Source organism: Rattus norvegicus, chromosome 10, assembly GCF_036323735.1.
Source record: "Rattus norvegicus strain BN/NHsdMcwi chromosome 10, GRCr8, whole genome shotgun sequence".
NCBI lineage: Eukaryota > Metazoa > Chordata > Mammalia > Rodentia > Muridae > Rattus > Rattus norvegicus.
In genome coordinates this window covers 83,418,581-83,440,266 of record NC_086028.1, presented here as the reverse complement: position 1 = coordinate 83,440,266, position 21,686 = coordinate 83,418,581, and the positions used below count along the sequence as shown (strand labels likewise).

At 50.2% G+C, this 21,686-nt stretch overlaps 1 protein-coding gene across 1 annotated transcript in view; it reads left to right on the top strand.

Annotated features, from left to right (window-relative positions):
- The window catches only part of Plxdc1 (plexin domain containing 1), a 59,615-nt gene extending 38,185 nt beyond the window's left edge, over positions 1-21,430 (top strand). The window contains exons 8-14 of the mRNA NM_001107046.1: positions 916-1,011; positions 3,148-3,229; positions 7,801-7,861; positions 9,453-9,585; positions 16,360-16,395; positions 18,337-18,497; positions 20,066-21,430. Coding sequence (NP_001100516.1) covers positions 916-1,011; positions 3,148-3,229; positions 7,801-7,861; positions 9,453-9,585; positions 16,360-16,395; positions 18,337-18,497; positions 20,066-20,185 — 689 coding nt within the window. The 3' untranslated portion in view covers positions 20,186-21,430. The remainder of the gene's footprint in view (positions 1-915; positions 1,012-3,147; positions 3,230-7,800; positions 7,862-9,452; positions 9,586-16,359; positions 16,396-18,336; positions 18,498-20,065) is intronic.
- Positions 21,431-21,686: the final 256 nt, after the last annotated feature.

Sequence of the window (21,686 nt, the reverse complement as noted above, 5' to 3'; positions counted from 1 at the left end):
AGTAAGTCAGGAGAGGCTTGACTTGGACTTCCATTGTCCTGACTGTGAGGACTGGGGTAGGGATAGGACAGCCATAGGCTTTAGGCTTGGTTCTTGTCTCTGAGGGGAGAGGTGGGGCATGGCAGGGCAACCTGTCTGTCTGTGAACATTCGCAGACCATTCACTGGGGTCACGTTCACGGTGGGTGCTCACCACCCGACCATTCAGAAGTTAGCAGCGGAGGGAATGCAAGATAACCTACAGAATCAACTAATCTAAGCCTACAGGGGCTCGCAGAGACTGGTGTCGACCAGAGAGCATTCGTGGGACTGACCCTCTGCACACCTAGCCCCACGTGCAACAGTTGTGTAGCTTGGTCTTCATGTGGGGCCTCCTAACAGTGGGAGCAGGGGCTGGCTCTGACTCTGTTGCCTGCTTTGGGGACCCTTTCCCCTAACTGGGGTGCTTCATCCAGCCTTAATAGGAGAGGATGTGCCTAGTCCTACTACCTCTTGATATGCCAAGCCTGTTTGATGTCCACGGGAGGCCGCCCTCTCCTTTTCTGAAGAGAAAGGGAGGAGTAGTAGCTGGTGGGAGGAGGGAAGGGCCGGGAGGAGAGGAGGGAGGGAAACCTGCGGTCGGGATGTAAAGTTAATTAATTAATTAAAGTAAAATTTAAAAATTAAAAAGAAGAAGTTAGTAAGGCAGTGTGGGGAAGGTTCTGTGCCTGAGTAGAACAGAGCAGGGAGCTGCCTGAGAGGGCTACTCGGAGAAGCAGTCCTTCAGCGGCCAAACCTCCCCATAGCTTTGTCAACCTTACCTCAGGCTGTCAGGCTCTTCTTCCCTCACTGGCTGCATCCTGACCTCTGCTGGGGTCCTGGGCACCTTCTGACTGTGATGTGTTCCAGAGACAGCAGACCCTGCTTCGTTTTTCAGAGTCTCGGAGACGGACTATCTTCGAATACCACCGTGTGGAACTGGACTCCAGCAAGATCACCACCACCTCGGCTGTGGAGTTCACCCCATTGCCAAGTGAGCAGGGGCAATCTGCTAGTCTAGAAAATGCTTTAGACTGAAAAAAAAAAAAAGTAATGGGTTCTGATCTCAGACCCAACCTCCAATCCCTAGGGGGACTTAAGGGGACTAACTCCTAACTCCTCTGGGCCTAATGTCACCAACCTGCAAAGCCAGGTCAGGGCTGGAGCTGCACAAGCCAGGCTGTGTACAGAAACAGCAGCCTTGATACGGACCAGCCTGGGTGTAGCTTGTGTCTAATCAATGCCATCTACTGCTAGGAACACATATGTGAAACCCTAGAGACCTGAGCCTTGAGACGGCTTAGACAGGGATCCAGAACTAGATCTGCTCTGTACTCACTCACCGTCTTCCTCTAGAGAGGTATCCCTACAGGCTGCCTTTCCAGTGGCCATGGTCGCCATGGAACAAGCTATGTAACCAAAGCTGGTTTCTCCTCTGCAGCAATCCTCCTGCCTCTGCGTCCCAAGGGCATGTGCTACTACTGCACCTGGCTCAGAATCCCATTTTTGCAGACTGTTTTGTTCCTTCTCTTGATGCCACCTGAAACTGTAGTTGGCCGTCTGTGACAGTTCTTGTGTCCCATTCCACTCCCAACCACATTCTTCTCTTCCCTGGAGGCCCTGGGAACAGATAGCAGGGAAAGGTGAGGAAGAGCCCTGGGCCTCATCTCAGCCTGGGCTCAGGCAAGTAGCTTCTCCTGGGATAGGGATCCCAGAGTGACCAGAAGATGGGGGCACAGTTCAGTCACAGCCACATATCAACCTAGCTACCCTCCATTGAGACAAGAAGCCCATAGACTGGGAAGTAGGGGTTTCCCTAAGACTAGTAAGAGCAGATCTCAGGTTGGGCCTGGTGACGCAGGCCTATAATCTTCTTTGGGAAGTTAAAATGGGAGGGCATTGAGTTCAAAGTTAACTTGGGCTACGTAGAGAGACTTTGGGAAGAATCAAAGTTGAAGTCTTTGAGTATATCCAAGGCCAGGGCCAACTGCCAGGACAGTAGTGAGAAGTCCTGGGAGTCCATGTCTAAGACTAAAGCCTGGAGCTGGACGGATGGCTCAGTGGTTAAGGGCACTGACTGTTCTTCCAGAGGTCCTGAGTTCAATTCCCAGCAACCACATCTGTAAAGAGATCTTTAACCATCTGTAAAGAGATCTGATACCCTTCTCTGGTGCATCTGATACTCAGATACATAAAATAAATCTAAAAAGAAGACTAGAGTCTGGGAGAGGGGTACCAGGGCTGTAGTTAGCCATCCCAGGAGAGCATCTCGAAGTCTAGAATCTAGGAGCAGGGTAGGGGCTTCTGCAGTGGAACCTCAAGGCTGGACATTCTGACTCCAGGCTCAGTCCCTGATTCAAACCCAGACCTGCCACTCTCAGCTCCACATCCTGCCAAGCCTTAGTTTCCCATATGACATGGGGTAAGGAAAGCTCCCATCCATGGTTTCCATGTGTTCTAGGTCCCCCAGGGTGTATGAATGTCCTGTAGTGGTTATTTTTCTTGCTGATGGGACAAAATACATGTAAAGGCCATTTAAGATGGACGGGTGTACTTGGCTCACAGTTTGAGGGTGCAGTCCATCTTGATGGCTAACCTGGTGTGTTGAGAGCAACTCATATGGAGTCAGCAAACCAGAAGCCTGGTGCTCAACCCACTGGGCTTCCACTCAGCGATGGCCCCACGCACACTCAAGCCGGGACTTCCACTCTTGGTTATATCTCTCTGGGTAGATGCTTACAGACGTGCTCAGAGGTGTTTCTTCTAGGTGATTCAAAACTTACCCAAGTAGATAATGAGGAGCAATCATCCCAGAGGCCAATAGCCAGGCGGGTCGGGTAGAAAGAAGAGGGAAGGAGGAATTGCTCTCCAATAATCTTAGCACTCAGGAGGCAGAGGCAGGGGGATCTCTGGGAGTGTGAGGCCAGCCTGGTCTGCAGAGTGAGTTCCAGGACAGCCAGGGCTACACAGAGAGACCCTGTCTCAAAACATAACAGATGGGAGAAGAGAGATGATAGTGACCTTTAGGGTCCCCTAAGTCAGAGACACTGCAGTTCAGGAAGGACCCTGAATTCAGAAGCTTTGCCCCAGGAAGCAGTGATACTGACAATGGCCACCTCGTCTCTTGCAGCCTGCCTCCAGCATCAGAGTTGCGATGCTTGCATGTCCTCGAACCTGACCTTCAACTGCAGCTGGTGCTATGTCCTGCAGAGGTTCGTGTCCAGGTTACACACCAAGTTCAGAGAATAGACCATTGGGGTGGGCAGGGGGTAGCCAGAGTCCACTGACAGCCTCAGACTTCACTGTCCACTGTCTGCAAGCATTAGAATTTCTCTGTCCAGTGTCAGTCTGGCTCTTAGGACTAGAATGTCGCAAAGTGTCTCTCAAGGCTTATACCTGATCAGGGTGGATGTGTAGCAGAGTAAGACCTGGGGTGGCTGGGCTTCTGCCGGACCATCCAGAGACCCCAGAGGCTAGAGATCTTCCTTGCTCCCAGGAAAGCTGGCTCATCCTGAGCTAGGGCGTCATGAAGAGTAGGTCATAGCTGTGGTCACACCAGAATCACTGGCCTCTTCCATCAGGATTTAAAGAGAGACCCCAGGCCTGCATCTTAACGTGGCAAGCTACTTATAAGCAACTGACAGACCATAACACAAAGACTCGTCATTGCTGGGTGAGCTCCATGGCCCCGCAAAACTATCCCAAGATCCCTCCTGGGCTGGAACGGGGTTTCCTGAAAACCAGGGGCATGGACACTAAAGGTATCCATGGTTACCCAGGAAGCTACAGAGCTCTGTTTGCTTGCTTTCAAAAGCTCAGGACATTCTGGATGAGATTCAGTTTTGTGGTTAAATTTCTTTTTTTTTTTTTTTTTTGGTTCTTTTTTTTTCGGAGCTGGGGACCGAACCCAGGGCCTTGCGCTTCCTAGGCAAGCGCTCTACCACTGAGCTAAATACCCAACCCCTGTGGTTAAATTTCTTTTCTTTTTTTTTTTTTTTTTTTTTTTTTTTAATCGGAGCTGGGGACCGAACCCAGGGCCTTGCGCTTGCTAGGCAAGCGCTCTACCACTGAGCTAAATCCCCAACCCCTGTGGTTAAATTTCTTAAACCCAACTTATCTTCCAGTCCTTGTTCTGGAATCATCTCCTTATAGATTAGACTCATAATTCAACCTCTGTTCTTCTAGCCAAGATAAATAAATGGGTGGAAAAGACTCCTTTGAGGATGATGACTTTCCTGAGAGTGTGAAGCCTTTACGGCCATCTTGGAAATGGCAGACTTGCAGGCTCCAAGTCTCTGTGCAGCTGTTGTACAGCTGTCAGCATTTCCTTTGCTTCCTTCCAACATCCCGGAGCGGAAATAGAACCTCTTGATCCTAGAGGCTGCTGGCCTGGCATACTAGACAGCAAACCACCATCAGGGAGCAGAGGGCATGGGGCGCACAGGGGGCTCGGCCTCCCCATTGTTCTTCCCCTCAGCTATGCCCAGGGTCTCTTTCTTGGGACCTCAGTTCCCTATGAAATGGCCTAGCATTGGTGACTCGGGGAGTCATGGGTGTGGCACACACTGTTACCGCGGCTCCTGCAATGCCAGATTGTATTTTACCAAGCACATCCAGGACCCTTAGGAGGAGAGGTATAGAGCCCCAGAAGTAACTGGCATAGACCCTTGGCTGTCTTCCAGGACTCAAGCTTTGCTGCCTGTGGACTCTGAGAACCACCTGGAAGGCTGTAAAAAAGCCAGCTGGGAGGTTGGGGATTTAGCTCAGTGGTAGAGCGCTTGCCTAGGAAGCACAAGGCCCCAGCTCCGAAAAAAAAGAACAAAAAAAAAAAAAAAAAAAAAGCCAGCTGGCCTGGGTGTCGTGGTGTAGGCTTTTAATCCTAGCACTTAGGAGACAGAGGCAGGCGGGCATCTGTGATATTTAAAATCATCCTGATTTACATTGTGAGTTCCAGGACAGCCAAGGCTGCATAGTGAGAGCCTGTCTCAAAAGAAACAAAACAAAACAAGCCAGGTCAGGACTGGAGAGATGAGTCTGCCGTCGACACTGGTTGGTCTTCCAAAGGGACACTGTTCAAATCCCAGCACTCGGAGTAGCTCTGTCTGCCATTCCAGTTCCAAGGATCTAGCGCCCTCTTCTGACCTCTGCAGGCACTGCACACTCACGGTACACAGATAATACACGAAGGCAAAACATCCACATATGTAAAAAAACAAAAAAGATAAATCTTTAAAAAGAAAAATCTGGTCATGGTAGCGCATGCCTACAGTTCCCACCTGAGAGGAAGGTCATCTTTGGTTGTGCAGTGAGTGTGAGAGCAGCAACCTACGAAATGTGATCCTGAGGGGCCAAGATCCCAGGAGTGCTTCATCTCATACATTTTTCTATCCGTCTCTCTTTCTATCTCTTTTTTAGATTTTACTTATTTTATGTATGTGAGTACACCATTGCTGTCCTCAGATACACCAGAAGAGGCATAGGACACCATTACAGATGGTTGTGAGCCACCATGTGGTTGCTGGGATTTGAACTCAGGACTGGAGTTACAGGTGGTTGTGAGCTACCATGTGGGGACTGGGAATTGAACCCATGTCCTCTGCAAGATCATCTCATGCATTTTTAAAGCTGAAGAGCGTTTTCTGAGCCTTGGGGTGACACCTGAGACGACCTCACATGGTCCCTGGGATCCTGGGGCTGCTGTAGACATGGTTCAGCATCCAACCCATGCTGAGCCTTAGGAAAACAGTTTCTGCAGACAAAGCAAACCCTCCCTTCACTACCCCCCCCCCCCCCGTTAGTGGCCACACCCAAACTTAGAGACAGACAATGCAATGAGACCCGGAGTTCCTGGGTGTGAAGATGCTGGCCAGGTGGGGAAATTTGGGGGCTCTGCTGATGGGTTGTACCTCTGTGACAAAACAGATACTCTGTCAGAGAGTAAAAGGGAGCTGAAACCACTCATCCAGACAGACACCCACAGCATTGAACTCAGCCCATGTTTCCCCCAGCCAGCTCTCTGGAGCCTTAGTTCTAAATGAGAGTTAATCCCAGGTCCCTGAGAAGCCAGAAGGCAGGGCCAGTGCCCCAGGCATATCTGTGGGTCTCTTCTCCCACTCTTCCAGTTCACTGTAGCCACTCAGGGCCTTCCCTCCCTGCTCTGGAGAGAACAGTTTCACTGACCGTGCAGGTACGTTTGCACTCTACGCTGATCTACACTTGTCCCGTTGACTCACAGCCGAGTCCAAGGGTGGCTTCAGTCCTGCAGCTCCTCAGCCATTCCCATCTTGTCATTGTGAGGGTTTCTGGAGATGGTCCGGTGCAGAGGCCCTCAGTCACGGCCTGTTCTCACTCCCTTCTCTGAGTCAGTGTTGGCTAACTTGAGACGTAACTTGTGGCGCAGTTAAACTGAGGACTTAGGGTTGTGGTGGTTTTCGGTCTTTTGGGTTTTGATTTGTTTATGTCTATGAGTGTTTTTGTCTGGATGTAAGTCTGTGCACCACGTACGTGCCTGGAGCCCTTAGAGGCCAGAAGAGGACATTGGGTCCCCTAGAACTGGAGTTAAACACAGATGTGAATTTCAATGTAGTTTCTGGGGACAGAACCTGGGTCAACTTGCTGTGTACACCAGGCTAGCCTTGAACTGATTCTTGGGCAAACACTGCCACAACCACTGTGAAGACTCAGACTATTCTGTCTGTCTGTCTGTCTGTCTGTCTGTCTGCCTGCCTGCCTGTTTTTTTCAAGACAGGGTTTCTCTGTGTAGCCCTGGCTGTCCTGGAACTCACTCTGTAGACCAGGCTGGCCTCAAACTCAGAGATCCACTCGCCTGTCTCCAGAGTGCTGGAATTAAAGGCCACCACTGCTTGGCCCAATCCAGTCTTGAAGGAATTTGCCAACATCATCAAAGAAGCCCAAGTTCCAGTCTCCAAACTCCTCTTTGTCCTCCATCCCCTAAAAAGTGGGCTAGGATATCCTGAGAGGAAGAGTCGTTGGCCCAGCTCAGCCTCTGAGGCCTCTGTGGATGGCTCTTGGGAAGCATTCGTTGCCTTGACCTGCCCAGAGTGTGGGCATGGCAGCTGCTGCGATGTGAGTGACTAAGCTCTCTCTGTGCTCGTGGCACGGGCTCTTATTCTTCCACTGCCAATTTGCCTGGGTCGAGTAGGGCTTAGTGGCCTCCTTTGGCACCCAGAAGGAAGAATGGAACTTTAAGCAGGATGATACAGAACACCCTTCAGTCCATGCGTGTGCCCCGCCCTCTCCCTAGAAAAGCCCTTGGCATCTTCTGTCCAAACTGCAATGTCCTCTTGGGAGAGCCTTGTCGGTGTCCGGCACCATTCTCACTGCTGCCTCCTTGTGATTACACAGGGGGGGTTGGCTACATCGGCTGATGCCACCCAGCCTCTGCTACTGAAGGGAGACTCCTCAGTGGTGATGGGAAGTCCTTGAGTGAGCAAGACTTTCTCCTGAGAAAGCCGTCACTGACGTCCCAGATTCCCAGCAATGCCGTAGGACAGAGTTGAGGGGACCCGGAGAGTTCCCAGGATCCTGCACATACACACAGACATGCTGGGCAGAGAGCCTTGATCAGAAGGAAGAATAGAGAGCGGGAGGGTCTGACTGCCAGTCCTATAATTACCTCCTTCCCAGGGCACTTATCCAGGAGCCCTTCCAGAGCCTAACCAGCCACCCTCAGTATCCTCACAGAACTGTAATGAGTAGAGGGGTAAGTGGGGGGAGCAGTCCATGTGGAACCCTCACATCTCCTGTATCTGGTCTCCTCTAGATGTTCCAGTGGCTTTGACCGCTACCGCCAAGAATGGCTGACCTATGGCTGTGCCCAGGAGGTGAGCTTATGTGAGCGATCTGCAGTAGTCCCTGCTTGGAGGTGGGATGCTGCCAGAGGACTCTACCCCTGATAATGCTTCTCCTGGTGGCTTTACCTTGTGACAGCCTCATCGTCCCCTTCATCCCAGATGTGTTTTCTGTTCTGCTCTGTGTCACTTTGGGATGTTTTCTGAGGCTCCTTGTATCCTTGACACTAGTTCTGTTGGTGATGTGGCCTTGAACAGCAACTTGGTTACCTCAGAGGAGAAGGGGTGCTGCGTCTGGCCTCAGCCACAGCTGATCCTCTGGGCCACCATACTCTTTGTAATGTTAATGAGGCTCTCACCCTCCTGATTTTGAGGGAGATGATAATTCTGGGAGTGAGGGGGTTGTTCTATTCTTTTCCTACTTCCCCTCAGGTAGGGCCTTCCTTTGAATCTAGGCTAGCTTCTACCTCACACATCTTTCTGGCTCTTCTTGCAAGTCGGGCACACTGTGTGTACCGAGCACTTCACTGTGTGCTGTTCTGTACTCACTCTTACTTAACATGGGGACCAGGGCCCTCACTGACCAGAGGAGAAGCTGAGAGGCAGAGAGACATTCAAAGACTGGCCTGGCAGTTACCACAACAAGGTGCCAGGCTCAGTGTTTAAACATGAGCCCTTCTGCCTCCCTGTCATGCTCCCACCTTTCTCTGGTCTTAAGAAAAAATAATCAGGGCAGCAAAATGGCTCAGTGAGTAAAGGTGCCTGCTGCCAAGCCTGAATGAAGGCTGAGTTGATTCCTGGAACCCATGTGATGGAAGGCAAGCACTGACTCCCACAGTTTGTCCTCTCACCTCCGTATGCTTGCTGTAGCAGTTACACGCTTTTTTCTTTTCCTTTTTTTAAATTTTACATATTTAATGTATGAGCGCTCTGCTGCATATACATCCACAGGACAGAAGAAGACATTAGCTCCCTTTACAGATGGTTGTGAGCCATCATGTGGTTGCTGGGAATTGAACTCAGGACCTCTAGAAAAGCAGCCAGTGCTCTTAAATGTGGAGCCATCGCACCAGCCCCCTACATGCTTTAAATAGATAACAGATATACACTAAATAGATAAATGAAAAAAAAATCTGTCCAGCCAGTCATATCTGATTGGCTATTAGTGACTGTTAAAATGTGTAGCTGTTATTATTGTTACTGGGGTTTTTTGTTTGTTTCTTGTTTTTTAGATAAGGTCTCTGTGTGTAGAACTGGGTGTCCTAGAACCCAAGCTGGCCCCGAACTCACAGAAACCTGTTTGCTTCTGCTTTCGGGTGCTGGGACTAAAGGAGAGCCCCCAGCTAGTGACTATTAGGATTTTATCTCTTTATTTAAGATCGACATCTCAACCCCCTCCTTAATGAAGGATTTGAAGTAGCTGACAGAGAAATTACCCTGTACAATAAGACGTTTTCAAGGTGAAGTGGGAGACCCCATCTTAGTTATTTTCTGAGATATGGTCTCACTATGTCGACCAGGCTGGTCTGGACACCCCTCCCTCCATATCCCAAGTACTTGGGTGTAAGTGCGAGGTTTGAGTGCATTCAGAGCTGTCCGGAAGCAGCACTGGGGTCTCTTGCAGGCAGAAGGCAAGACATGCGAGCACTTCCAAGATGAGGGCCACTACTCAGCCTCCCCTGACAGCTCCTTTAGCCCCTCTGATGGCGGCTCCACCACCTCTTCCTCCCTCTTCATCGACAGCCTCACCACAGAAGGTAAGACGTGAGTTCTGGGGCATAGAGAAGTCCGTGGAAGAGCCTGACCATTCCTGACTGGGACGATGTCACAGGACAGGAAGTGCCCTGGCAAGGCGCCGCAGTCAAGAAAGCTGAGCTATGTTTCTGGAGCTGACACCGAAGGAGAGGCTCTGCCTCTGGGAAGACTGACCGTGGGACTATGAGACGGAGGTCCTCTCAGAGAAGGGGAAATGGATGTCTGTCTGAGCACCCCAGTTCCTCTCAATATTAACTTGGCAGAGCTGTGAGGCCACTTACGCTGTAGGAGGCATGAGCTGTGTCCATGCAGTCAGCAGAGAGGGAAGACTGCGTGATTTTATAACCTTCCTTTTTTTATTTTTATTTTTCTTCTGGTACTGAGATTGAACCAGGGCCTTGCACAATTCTAAGCTCTCCCACCACAGGGTATGTCCACCCCCTTTTTTTTTTTTTTAAAGATTTATTATATATAAGTACAGTGTAGCTGTCTTTAGACACAGCAGAAGAGGGCATCAGATCCCATTACAGATGGTTGTGAGCCACCATGTGTTTGCTGGGAATTGACCTCAGGACCTCTAGGAAGAGCAGTCAGTGCTCTTAACCACTGAGAAATCTCTCCAGCCCCACCCCTTTTGTTTTACTGAGACAAGGTACATACTAGTTACTTTTCTATTACTGTGATAAAACACTATGACCAAGCCACCTTTAAGTGTTTACTTGGGATTGCAGTGTCAGAGAGCTAGAGTCCACGGTGGTAGAGCAAAGCCACGGTGGCAGGAACGGCTGAGAGCTCACATCTCAAACCACAAACAGGAGGCAGAGAGAACACACTGGGTTTCTGAAATCTCAAAGGCTCCCCACAATGTCACACCTCCTCCAACAAGGCCACACCTCCCAATCCTTTCCAAAGAGTTCCACCAACTGGAGACAAATATTCAAACATATGAGCCTGTTAGGGGAGGGACGTTCTCATTCAAACACCACACAGGGTCTCACTCCGGTCTCACTCTCCTAACCTGGTCTTGAACTAGTAAGCAATCTTTCTGTCTCAGGCCTTCAAGTTCTGGAGTCACAGATGTGAGCTCTTTTTTTCTTTTCTTTTTCTTTTTTCTTTTTTTTCGGAGCTGGGGACCGAACTCAAGGCATTGCGCTTGCTAGGCAAGCGCTCTATCACTGAGCTAAATCCCCAACCCCGTTTTAGCTCTTTTGAGACAAGGTCTCATGTAGCTCAGGCTAGCCTGGAACTCCTTGTGTAGCCAAGGATGACCTTGAATTTCTGATCCTCCTGCCTCAGTCTCTCAAGAGATGGGATTTTTTTTTTCTGAGGGGGTGAGAGTTGAGACAGGATCTCTCTACATAGCCCCGGCTATAGACCAGGCTGGCCTCAAATTCAGAGATCCTCCTGACACTGCCTCCCTAGTGTTAGGACAAAAGGAGTGTAAACTGCCCTTCTTCTGATTCATGCCCATCCGCTGCCCACTGAGGCCTGATCATCTACAGGGCTCCTCTGCTACGTCAAAGCCTGGGGATCTTGGAGTTGCTAATGTTGAGGGTTCCTGGAGCACCATGTGAGTGTCTCTGGCAGCCCATGCAGCCTCCAGTCCTAAGGACTCTGAGTCTTTTCTGGTCCTCAACTCTTTAGGATTCAGTCTTCAATCGGATCCCTTTCTTTAGGAAGGCTGAAAGACGTGTGAGTTATTTAAAGTTTCCCCAGAAAGGAGGGAAAGGGAAAAGAAAAGGCTAGCACACTCAGTCTTACATGAGATTAGGGGGCTTCTGAAAGGTCAAAGGAGGTCACTAAGGGCTACCTGAGTGCCCCCGCCGTTCTAAACATCACCTAGAGGACTAGAGAGACAGCCGACCTCAGACCTGACAGGAGGAGAGTGAGCCATCAATGAAGACACCTGACATCATGGGGGACCTGGCCATCCAGGAGGATGTACAGTTAGCGTCCCATCCTATCTCACAATCCTGGATGTTGGTGTTGCTGCATTTCTGTTTTGTAGAGAAGACACTACAACTCAGAGAGGTGAATGGCCAAGGACGTGGGCATGGGCACGCCTGTCTGTAATAATGCCAGCAGCACTTGAGGCTGAGGCTGGAGCATCCCTAGTTCAAAGCTCGCCTGGGCTATATAGTATAGCAAAATTTTATCTCAAGAGATAAAAAGGGGCTGGGGATTTAGCTCAGTGGTAGAGCGCTTGCCTAGGAAGCGCAAGGCCCTGGGTTCGGTCCCCAGCTCCGAAAAAAAGAACCAAAAAAAAAAAAAAAAAGAGAGAGATAAAAAGACAGGGAAACATTAAAGCAAGCAAGAGAGGCTGATCAAAATAGTCTTAATTGTCATTGGGCAAATTAACTTCACTGGGAATTTAAGCTATCCAATTACTTGAAGACTGTAATTTTTTTCAGTTTTTTGTTTTTTTGGTTTTATGTGTGCGAACGTTAAGCCTGCATGCATCTGTGTACCATGTGTGTGCTTGATGCCTGGTTACTGTGGAGGTCAGAAGAGGGCATTGGATTCCTTGGGAAAACCAAAGTTGCAGATGTCTGTGAGCCACCATGTGGGTTCTAAGCATCAAATGGAGGTCATCGCAAATGCTCTTCACCACTGAGCCATCTCTCCAGCCCCAAGAACTTCTGTAAGAATTCAGGTGCTGCTCAGCCCACAACACCCTCAGTAGCCATTCCTCTCTCACAGACACAGATAAGCACTCTGCTGAGACATTGTCTGGGAGCAAGTTAACAGACTCTGAGTGACAGGGTTTCTCACCTGAAGCAAGTTTCCATCAAAGCGGCTATGGGTGGTCACACATCCTGGCCCTGCCCCTTCCCTGACTCTTTCCTGGGAAGCAGGGAACCTGACTGAGCTTGTGCTATGAAATCATTCCCATCCTCAGGGAAGGTACAAGGAAAGATTGAACTCCTGATGTGTCTTATTAAAAAGAGAGAGCCAGGATATATTTTGTAGAGCCAGGTATGGCGAGGTAAGAGGGCTTCTTTGGTGGGGCCATGCTGAAGCGGCCCTTCCCCCTGTGGTATGGCATATATATATATATATATATATATATATATATATATATATATAAAATAGAGTGTATTTAGGGCATGGGTAGGGGAGTTGGGAAGGGGAGGGGATGGGGGAGGAGAGGAGAGAGAGGAGAGGAGAGGCGGGCCAGGGACACATGGAAGGGAAAAGAAAGGAGAGAGAGGGAGGGGACAGGGGAGGGGAGCAGAGAAAGAGAGAGAGAGGTCAGCCAGGAACATATGGAGAGAGGGAAAAGGAAAGGGGAGAGAGGGAGAAAGGGGTCAGGGAGAGAAAGGGCAAAGAGTAAGAGAGAGAGAAGGGGGCAAGTAGCCCCCTGTATAGTAAGCCAGGCTTACCTGGCTGTTGCCAGGTAACAGTGGGGTGCAGTCTAAAAGGAACGCTAACACCTGCCATGTTTGCCCTGATTCATTGTCTCTTCAGCACACACACCATATTGTTGTCTGTGGCATTAAGAACTCGTCTAACAAACTCTCTGTGCCCAGCCATCGTCTCTGAATCCCTATAAGACCTTTCATTTATAGCCCAGCCCACACCTATCCTGGCAGACAACTGACCTCCTGATTGCCTGTTCCAGCGGCCATCTTGCCAGGGCTCTGTAAAACATGAGGCAGCTCTCTAATCAATGGAAAGATTCTAGCACAGGAAGCCAGAGATATCAGATGCCCCTGGGATGGAGTTCCAGGAAGTTGTGACCTGTGGAACATGAGTGCTGGGACTCACACTCAGCTTCTCTGCAAAAACAGCCAGTGCTCTTAATCACCGAGCCATCTCTCTAGCCTTATAAACATTTAAAAATTATAATTAGTGTGTGTGTGCGTGATGTATGCAGGAGCGCACGGCACAGTGCATGTGTGGAGGTCAGAGGACAACTGGTGGAGTTGACTCTCTCCTTCCACCTCCACATCGGCTCAGGAATCAAACTCAGGTATTATGCTGTGGAGCAAGCTCCTTTAATTCTGACCCAAGAGATTGGCTTCTAAAAGTTGTTTATGTATGTAAGTACACTGTCACTGTCTTCATGCACACCAGAAGAGGGCATCAGATCCCATTACAGATGGTTGTGAGCCACCATGTGGTTGCTGGGATTTGAACTCAGGACCTCTGGAAGAGTAGTTGGTGCTCAAAACCACTTAGCCATCTCTCCAGCCTGAGATTGGCTTTTTATATTTACATTTTACAATCATTTAGTAATTGAAGGGTAATTGTTAGGATTTCAAAGTAAAGTCTACAAAAGCAGGGATATTTGACAAATTTTGGTTTCATGTTCCCCCACCTCTAGCTTATTTCTCTTGCCCATAGAGAACAACTTTAAAAAAAAAAAAGATTAGTTTTTGTTTGTTTGGTTGTTTTGTTTTATGTGTGTGTCTTCCCAGCATGAAGTATGTGTAGGTGCTACATACATGCAGTGCCCACAGAGATCAGAAGAGGTTGTCTGATCCTCTGGAATTGGAATTACAGAGTATTGTGAGCTGCCCTGGGGGTACTGGGAATTGAACTCTGGAAGGATAGCCAGCACTCTCCCCAACACCCACTAGGCAGGGTTTCTCTGTGTAGCCCTAGTTGTCCTGAAACTCACTCTGTAGACTAGACTGGCTCCAAACTCATATCTGCCTGCCTCTGTCTCCTTAGTGCTGAGATCAAAGGTGGGGGACATCACTGGCCTAGAACAGCAAACACTCTTACCTGCTGAGCCATCTCTCCAGTCCCCAATGTAAATTTTCTAAATTTTCTTTAAAAAAAAAGATTTATTTATTTTATTTATATGTTAATACACTGTAGTTCTCTTCAGCCCCTAAATTTTCATATTCTGCTTTTCTTCCATTATCTACATTTTGACACTTCAAGACTCTGAGAGAGCAAACAAATATGTCAGGTAGATGTGGAAGCATGAGGATCCCAGTGCCTCAGAGAGCAGGTGCCAAGGACAGGGAGGGATGGAGAACAACAGACGGTCCCCTGGGAGGTGGCAGGACCAGAGTAGTGAGCAGGACATTCGACTTGGGTGAGGATTTGAAGGAAACTCCAAAAGCCCCAAAAGTAATGTTTGAGTTTAATGCAGTGTTTGTAAAGATCAAAATTAATCTAAAAATTCCATGATGCATCAGATACCAAAGTTTTCGATGAAGGATGGGACTTGAAAGTCAGTCTTGCAGAGTTTTCTGTGGTGAGACTTGGCAGGAGGAAGTGGGGGTGGGGTGGGGCTAGGGGAGGGAGGGCAGAAGGCAGAAGTGACAATACACTGGCCAAGGGGGTCTAGAGAACCTTGAGCAGCTTCTCCAGCTGCTTCCTTTCCAACAGCTTCTCCACAGTGAGTCATATAACGGGAGGAAAAGAGGAACCTACTAGGACCTAGAACGTGGGACCCACTAAGAGTCTCAAAGAGTTTGGATGTGGGCTGGAGAGATGGCTCAGTGGTTAAGAGCACCGACTGCTCTTCCCAAGGTCCTGAGTTCAAATCCCAGCAACCACATGGTGGCTCACAACCATCTGAAATGAGTCTGATGCCCTCTTCTGGTGTGTCTGAAGATAGCGACAGTGTAATCATAATATATAATAAATAAATAAAATATTAAAAAAAAAGAGTTTGGATGTTGGAGGCCTGGTTAAGACTGTTTGCAGTTGAAGTGATTGGAGCAACAACTTGCACTGCTTTGCGGCCTTCGATGCTGGCTCCCTTTGCCCCCTGTGACGAAACCCCAGGGAGAGAGGCTTGGCTACAGAACAGACTGAGAAGCTGCTGATGTATGCGTTGAGGTGTAGAGAGGGTATGAAAATTGCTGCAGGCCCTGGAGTCTGCAAGTGAGCCTTCCACAGCTCCTGGCTTCTCCTTAGAAGGCTGGGCAAGATTTTCCCATAAGGCACCCCAGCCAGCTGCCTGCCCCTTTCATCTCTCTACCCCGTAGTAGACACAGCTGGAAAATTCTTTGACTCCGGGCCTCCCGGCTCACTAGCTTAGGATCACATCCTCCCTCTGGGAAATGTTCGTTGGTTCCCAAGACCTGGGTGAGGCCTGAGAGACATCATCATGATGTAAAGTTTATTTATTTATAGGTTGTGTGTGAGAGAGAGGGAGTGTGAGTGTGTGTGTGTGTGTATGTGAGAGAGAGAGAGTGTGCATGTGTGTGAGAGAGTGAGTGTGCATGAGTGTGTGTGTCTGTGAGAGTGTGTGTGAGTGTGTGTGTATGTGTGTGTGAGAGAGTGAGTGTATGTGTGTGTGAGTGTGTGAGTGTGTGTGTCAGAGAGTGAGTGTGCATGAGTGTGTGTATGTGTGAGTGTGTGTGTATGCGTGTGTGAGAGAGAATGTGTGCATGTGTGAGAGAGTGAGTGTGCATGTGTGTGAAAGTGTGTGTGCGCGTGAGTGTGTAAGTGTAAGCTAAACCCGAAGCTTCCCACATGCCCCAGGCTTGGCCTGTGCTCAGTGACTGAGCTGCCGCCTGGCACTGTGAGTGCTATTCCCCACAGCTTAGCTGATGTAGGCGGGGGCATCTACGATCTCACTAACTCTACCCCCCAGTGCCAGCCCGTAATAAACACTCATATAATGTTTGTCGATTGAATGGCACATCCCAGTCTTCCCCGGTACACTGCTGTGTAGTTTTGGACAGGACACCTCCCTTTCTGGATGGAGAGTTAAAAATGAACTTCCTCAGAGTCCCATACAGAACCAGGGTGCTAGAGGTCTGAACGAGTCCACTAACTTTGCTCCTTCTGTTCTGTTCTCTTTGAAGATGACACCAAGTTGAATCCCTATGCAGAAGGAGACGGTGAGTACAAAACCCCTTGCCTCTTTCCATAGATAGCGGTGGGCTCATCCTGAGGAGTCATAGCAAGTGAGGGGGAGGAAAGAGGGGCCAGGGTCCCAGGCCTCTAGCTGAACAGGGGGTGTCTGGAGTCTGAGACCACAGACCCCTCAGTGGATGGAGCATGTCTACCCTAGACACCTCTCATCTCAGCCATGAGCCTCCTGTGTCTGCTGCTCTAGAAGGAACTTGAGGAAGGAGCTGAGCCAAGGCCACCAGCAGGGGGACTTGTGGCTCCGGCCTTGCCTCTCTGTGGACCTCGAAGCTGTGTGGAAAAGCAGTTTCTGCAATATCTGGTCTCCTTCCCAGGCAGGGAGCATGCAGATGTCCGCTGCCTGCTCATGGGGTACCAGAAGGTGGGCTACCACCAGGCTCAGGGAGGATGTTCCCTGGTCATAGGAAGGGCCCTCCTCCCCTGTCAAAAGCCACGTCTTCGATGTAAGGATGGACGAGGGAATCCCTTTCCAGATCAAGGCTGGAGGTAGTCCTTGGGAGTGCAGCAGGAGAGGCTCCTCTTTAAGGATTCAGTCTGGCGTATCTCACAGTGGAGATGATGCCATTGTTCTGCTGGAGAGACTGTGTGGTGGGGGAGGAGCCGGGCTAGGCTCTTCCAGCCTGTGCTCCGTGCACATCTGTCACAACCCCGAAGGTCAGATCACAGTATCCCAAGCTAGGGGCTGGTGGCCAATCAGCAAATCAGCAGAGGCTAGCCTGGGGTATAAGTCCTTTCAACTACCCTACTTCATGCCGGTTGGAGGCCCCAGCATACACAGGCATGGCCTGGATACTTTTCTATCCTGGGTTTTTTTTTCTGTGCACACGGTGCCCAGCAGAGACAGGTGGGGGTGGCGGGAGTCCTGATGCTTTCCCCGTCCATCGAAATCCTCACTCAGTTGCCTCCTTCCTCACCCAAGACCTCTGTGAGAAGAACTGCGTGTTTCTATGGCTGACATCCACATCCATCTTTTTTTTTTTTTTTTCCGGAGCTGGGGACCGAACCCACAGGGCTTTGCACTTGCTAGGCAAGCGCTCTACCACTGAGCTAAATCCCCAACCCCCACATCCATCTTTTTGGCCCATTCCTCCATATTAAGTAAGGGAGGCAGCAAATACCCACTCAGATAATGTTAAGGAACCCTGCTTCTTAGCGGCTGACACTCACTGTGTGTCCTTAGGTGAATGGCGTACCATCTCTGTGTTTCCATTACCCCAGTCATAGAAGAAAGGGTGGGTCTGGATGAGCCTCTTGTCCTTGGGATGTATTTTGGAAGCTGGGAATGTTCTCTAAGAATGGACTGTGGGTGCCTCCGGAAGGTCTGGCTTCCCCCGTGAGTTCGGTCGGAATGGGGCCCTCTATTTCACAGTGGGCCCTGTTATTTGCAGGGCTGGAGGTGCTCCTGCCCTCCAGCGCATCTCAGTCTGGCCACAGACAGAAGCAAGGATGAATGCGGTCATTTGCTACCACAGCAATGAATACTAGTTCAGGACTCCCATGGCGCTGGGAGCGGCTCTCAGGGCTTGGCGTAGCTCTGTCGTTTTCTCTACTGCATGCTAACCCCGGCTAGATAGCTATTGTCCTTGTCCTACGGAACTCAGGTCATCATTCATCCCGTGAGCCCCCAGGTCCCCTACTGTAAACTATCACATGCCCTTTGGGAGTTCCTTAAAGCACTTACGAGCACGTTTGAGGAAGCTTCCTATGACTTCTGAAGAGCAACTTCCAGATGATTCTAGAAAGTGCCCTAAAGGTGGCAGAACATTAATGTTGTTCCAATCATTCCCAATTCCTGCCACACCTTTCTGTGGGTCTGGAAAGGTGGGCATTCCTCTTGTCAGAACCCAAGTCCCCTGAGGCCCAGCTCGTTTTGCTTCCTGAAGCCTTCCTCTGACCCACTATCTCCACAGGCCTTCCAGACAACTCGTCCCCAAAGACCAAGGGTCCGCCCGTGCACCTGGGCACCATCGTGGGCATCGTGCTAGCTGTGCTCCTGGTAGCGGCCATCATCCTGGCTGGGATTTACATCAGCGGCCACCCTAACTCCAATGCCGCACTCTTCTTCATTGAGGTCAGTGTGAGATTTGCCTGCATCTGCCTCAGACGAGTTTCCACAGCAATGGTTCCCTTGGCACTCAGAACCCGCCTCGCCCCATCCCATCCCTCTCCTCCATCATATCTTCAGTGACCGCTACCATGGCCCATCCCCACACATCCCCAGGACTGGGCACCTAGGCATCCCCTCCCTGGGAAGTGGTCTATCTGCTTTCTGGAGGTTAGGAAAGCCCCCAGAGGAAGCTGATCAAAAATGGTGGCAGGTGGCTTTTCTATAACGACTTGAGGTTTCTTGTCCCCAAATTCTAGGTGTTGGTCTCATCCAGAGCCACTGTGTTTCACTGCTTCTGTGGGCTTTTTAGGTGACAGTTGACAACCCAGATGTTAACGAGGGCTATGCTCTCCGGGAGCTTGACCTGAGGATGTGGCAGTTGTGAATGTTCCAGAACTTAGTGTGAACAGTAGAAGTACAGCTTGGGAAGTGAAGCTCAGCCCTTGTCTGTGAGCCAGGGAGCTCAGTAACATCTGGCTCTCATCCCACTGCTGAAGGCGTTTCCATGGTTTCCGAGGACATAAAGATGGAGACACTGGCCCTGCGCTCTAGTAGATCGCCAGTGGGTGATCAGCCCTTATATAGCACATCACAGTGAACTTCCCTTATTGAGAATTGGGAAGGATCATTTGGCTGGGGGAGGTGGGAGCGGGTACAGTGCATGCCTTTAATCCCAAGACTGGGAGGCAGAGACAGGCAGATCTCTGTGAGTTCGAGGCCAGCCTAGTCTGCAGAGTGAGTTCCAGGACAGCCAGGGCTATACAGAGAAACATTGTCTCAGAACACACACTCCCACCCCCAAAGAAGAATCATTTGAGAAGGTTCCACTGGGACATCTGTCTCTTTCTGGGTTGTAAGCCCACTGACCTCATCCCCCAGAGGCCAAGGTGGTTCCCTCGGTTTTTAAAAATGAAACAGGGTCTTTCCAGTTGTTCTGAATTCTTAGCCTACCTGGATATCACCTAGGACTACTGGTGCCCAAGCCACAAGGACTTTGATGGGCGGATTCAAAGTAGGCCAAGGCATCTGCATTTTAATAAGCCCCCTGTCTATTCTGATGTGGAACCTTGCTATCTTGTCACTTCCAGAGTAGGTACCTGTGGCCTGCTTCATCACTTCCTGCATACAGCCTGTCTCTGGTCTGCTATTGAAGCTTCTAGCTCAGTTCTACAAGCCACACGGTGTGCCCCTTCCAAACCTGCTTCTATAAATGCCACACACAGTGGTGCACGCCTAGAATCTCAACACTTGGGAGGCATGAGCCATCGGGGGTTAGGGGGAGTGGGGTTCTACAAGTTCAAGGCCATCCTGGGCTATAGAGAGAGTTCTGGGCCAGCCAGGGCTAGGGCTTCTAGTGGCTGAGGGTTTTCACTAGGGAATCTTGCACAGAAAGTGGCCCCCGCCACCAGCTGTCTTTCCACAGTGAGCCCCCATTCCTCCAGCACCCTTTTGAGAGGAGGTTTTTTCACGATCTCTCAGCGATGGCGTCCAAAGAGGCAGTATTCACTGACATTGCCTCTGTGTTCCTGCAGCGGCGACCTCACCACTGGCCAGCCATGAAGTTCCACAACCACCCCAACCACTCCACCTACACAGAGGTGGAGCCCTCGGGCCATGAGAAGGAGGGCTTCGTGGAGGCGGAGCAGTGCTGAGAGCACCAGGCCAAAGACCTGGGGACGGCGTGAAAGACAAGTCACAGCAAAGAGAAGCGATTGTTTTCCCCTGGCCTCCTCTGAGCTGGTCCTGGGCCAGGAAGACAAGATGACAGTTTATGGTGCCAAAACTACAGTGTGGTCTTCAGGGTTCAGGAACACAACCGTAAAGGTTTCTTAAAGGAACACTAACCTCGCAGTTCCCTGTTTCAATGGGAAGAGGCTTTGTTTTTCTGGGTCTCTCGGTGGTCTGCAGCTATCACGGAGCCCCTGCCCACTGGAGACAGCCTCCTGTTCGACCGCTGCTCGCTGAAGCCCCCGTGGTGGTCTAGGGTCTATAGACTCAAGCGCTGGGCTTCCTAACGATGGAGTCAGTGCACTGGGCTCCAAACTTTGTGGCTCTGGAAGCCTGAAGAAGGGGGCCCCTCCATCGGAGAGATCTCCCTGAGGTAAGCCAAGTGAGAGGAGAGAGAAATAACCTTGGAGGACTTGTATTTTCTGGCCTTGGTCCTTTGCTTCATTGTTTCTGCAGAGGCCAGGGGCCCACATCAGCACACTGTAGCCTGCAGCTCATTCCGCGCCCTGCCCTGCCCCTCAGTCTCCACCTTGCAAGCCGGTCTTGCATGGTTGCCTGTAATAAGTGGGACCCTTACTGTGCCATGAGCCTGGTGCCTGCTTCACTTGTTGACCTGTTCTGTTGCCAGTGACAGTAGTTTCCTTCAAAGGGACAGACGATTTAACTGGCTCCTATTTTTCCTTAGAGGACTCAAATTCTTGTAACCATTAAAAACAATTAGGGGGCTGGGCGTGGTGGTGCACGACTTTACTTCCCGAACTCAGGAAGCAGAGGCAGGCGGATCTCTGAGATCAAGGCCAGACTGGTCTACAGAGAGTTACACAGAGAGAGCCTGACTTGAAGAAACAAGACAAATGGGGGGGTGGGGGAATTGAGGTTTCTTTGAGACACCCCTGCCTCAGGAAGGGGTTTTCCGTTGGATCCTGCTGAAGCAAGGCTGCTGTGAAGGTAGGGCGGAGAAATCTGGTCTGGGAGGGAGGGGCCTTGACCTGGAAAGTTGCCTCCATATCTCTAGTTCTGCATAGAGCTTTGCGAGCAGGGAGTTGTCCCCGCATTCAGCCTGGTTTTAACGGACTTCCTGTGGTGGGCCAGGGCGGCTTCGAAAGAACAATGAAAATCTAGAGCTCACCCTTTTCCCAAAGAAGCATCATCAGCAAATAAATATGGCATAGCCTCCACTCTGTCACACCTAGTGTGCGTGTAAGGAAGCGCACAGAAAGAAGTTTGAGCTCCTAGGGGATCAACGGGAGGAGGGAAGGTTATAGGCAGAAGGTTATAGACATATCCTGTGCAGAAAATTCCAGTCACTCCACAGCTGACTCATGGAAGGACACTGACGACATGTACAACTGGAAGTATGCTGGTGTCTGCTTTGCTTCCTAAGCCAAAGGAGAAAGGCTGTGTGGGCGGGGGCTGTGTGGGCGG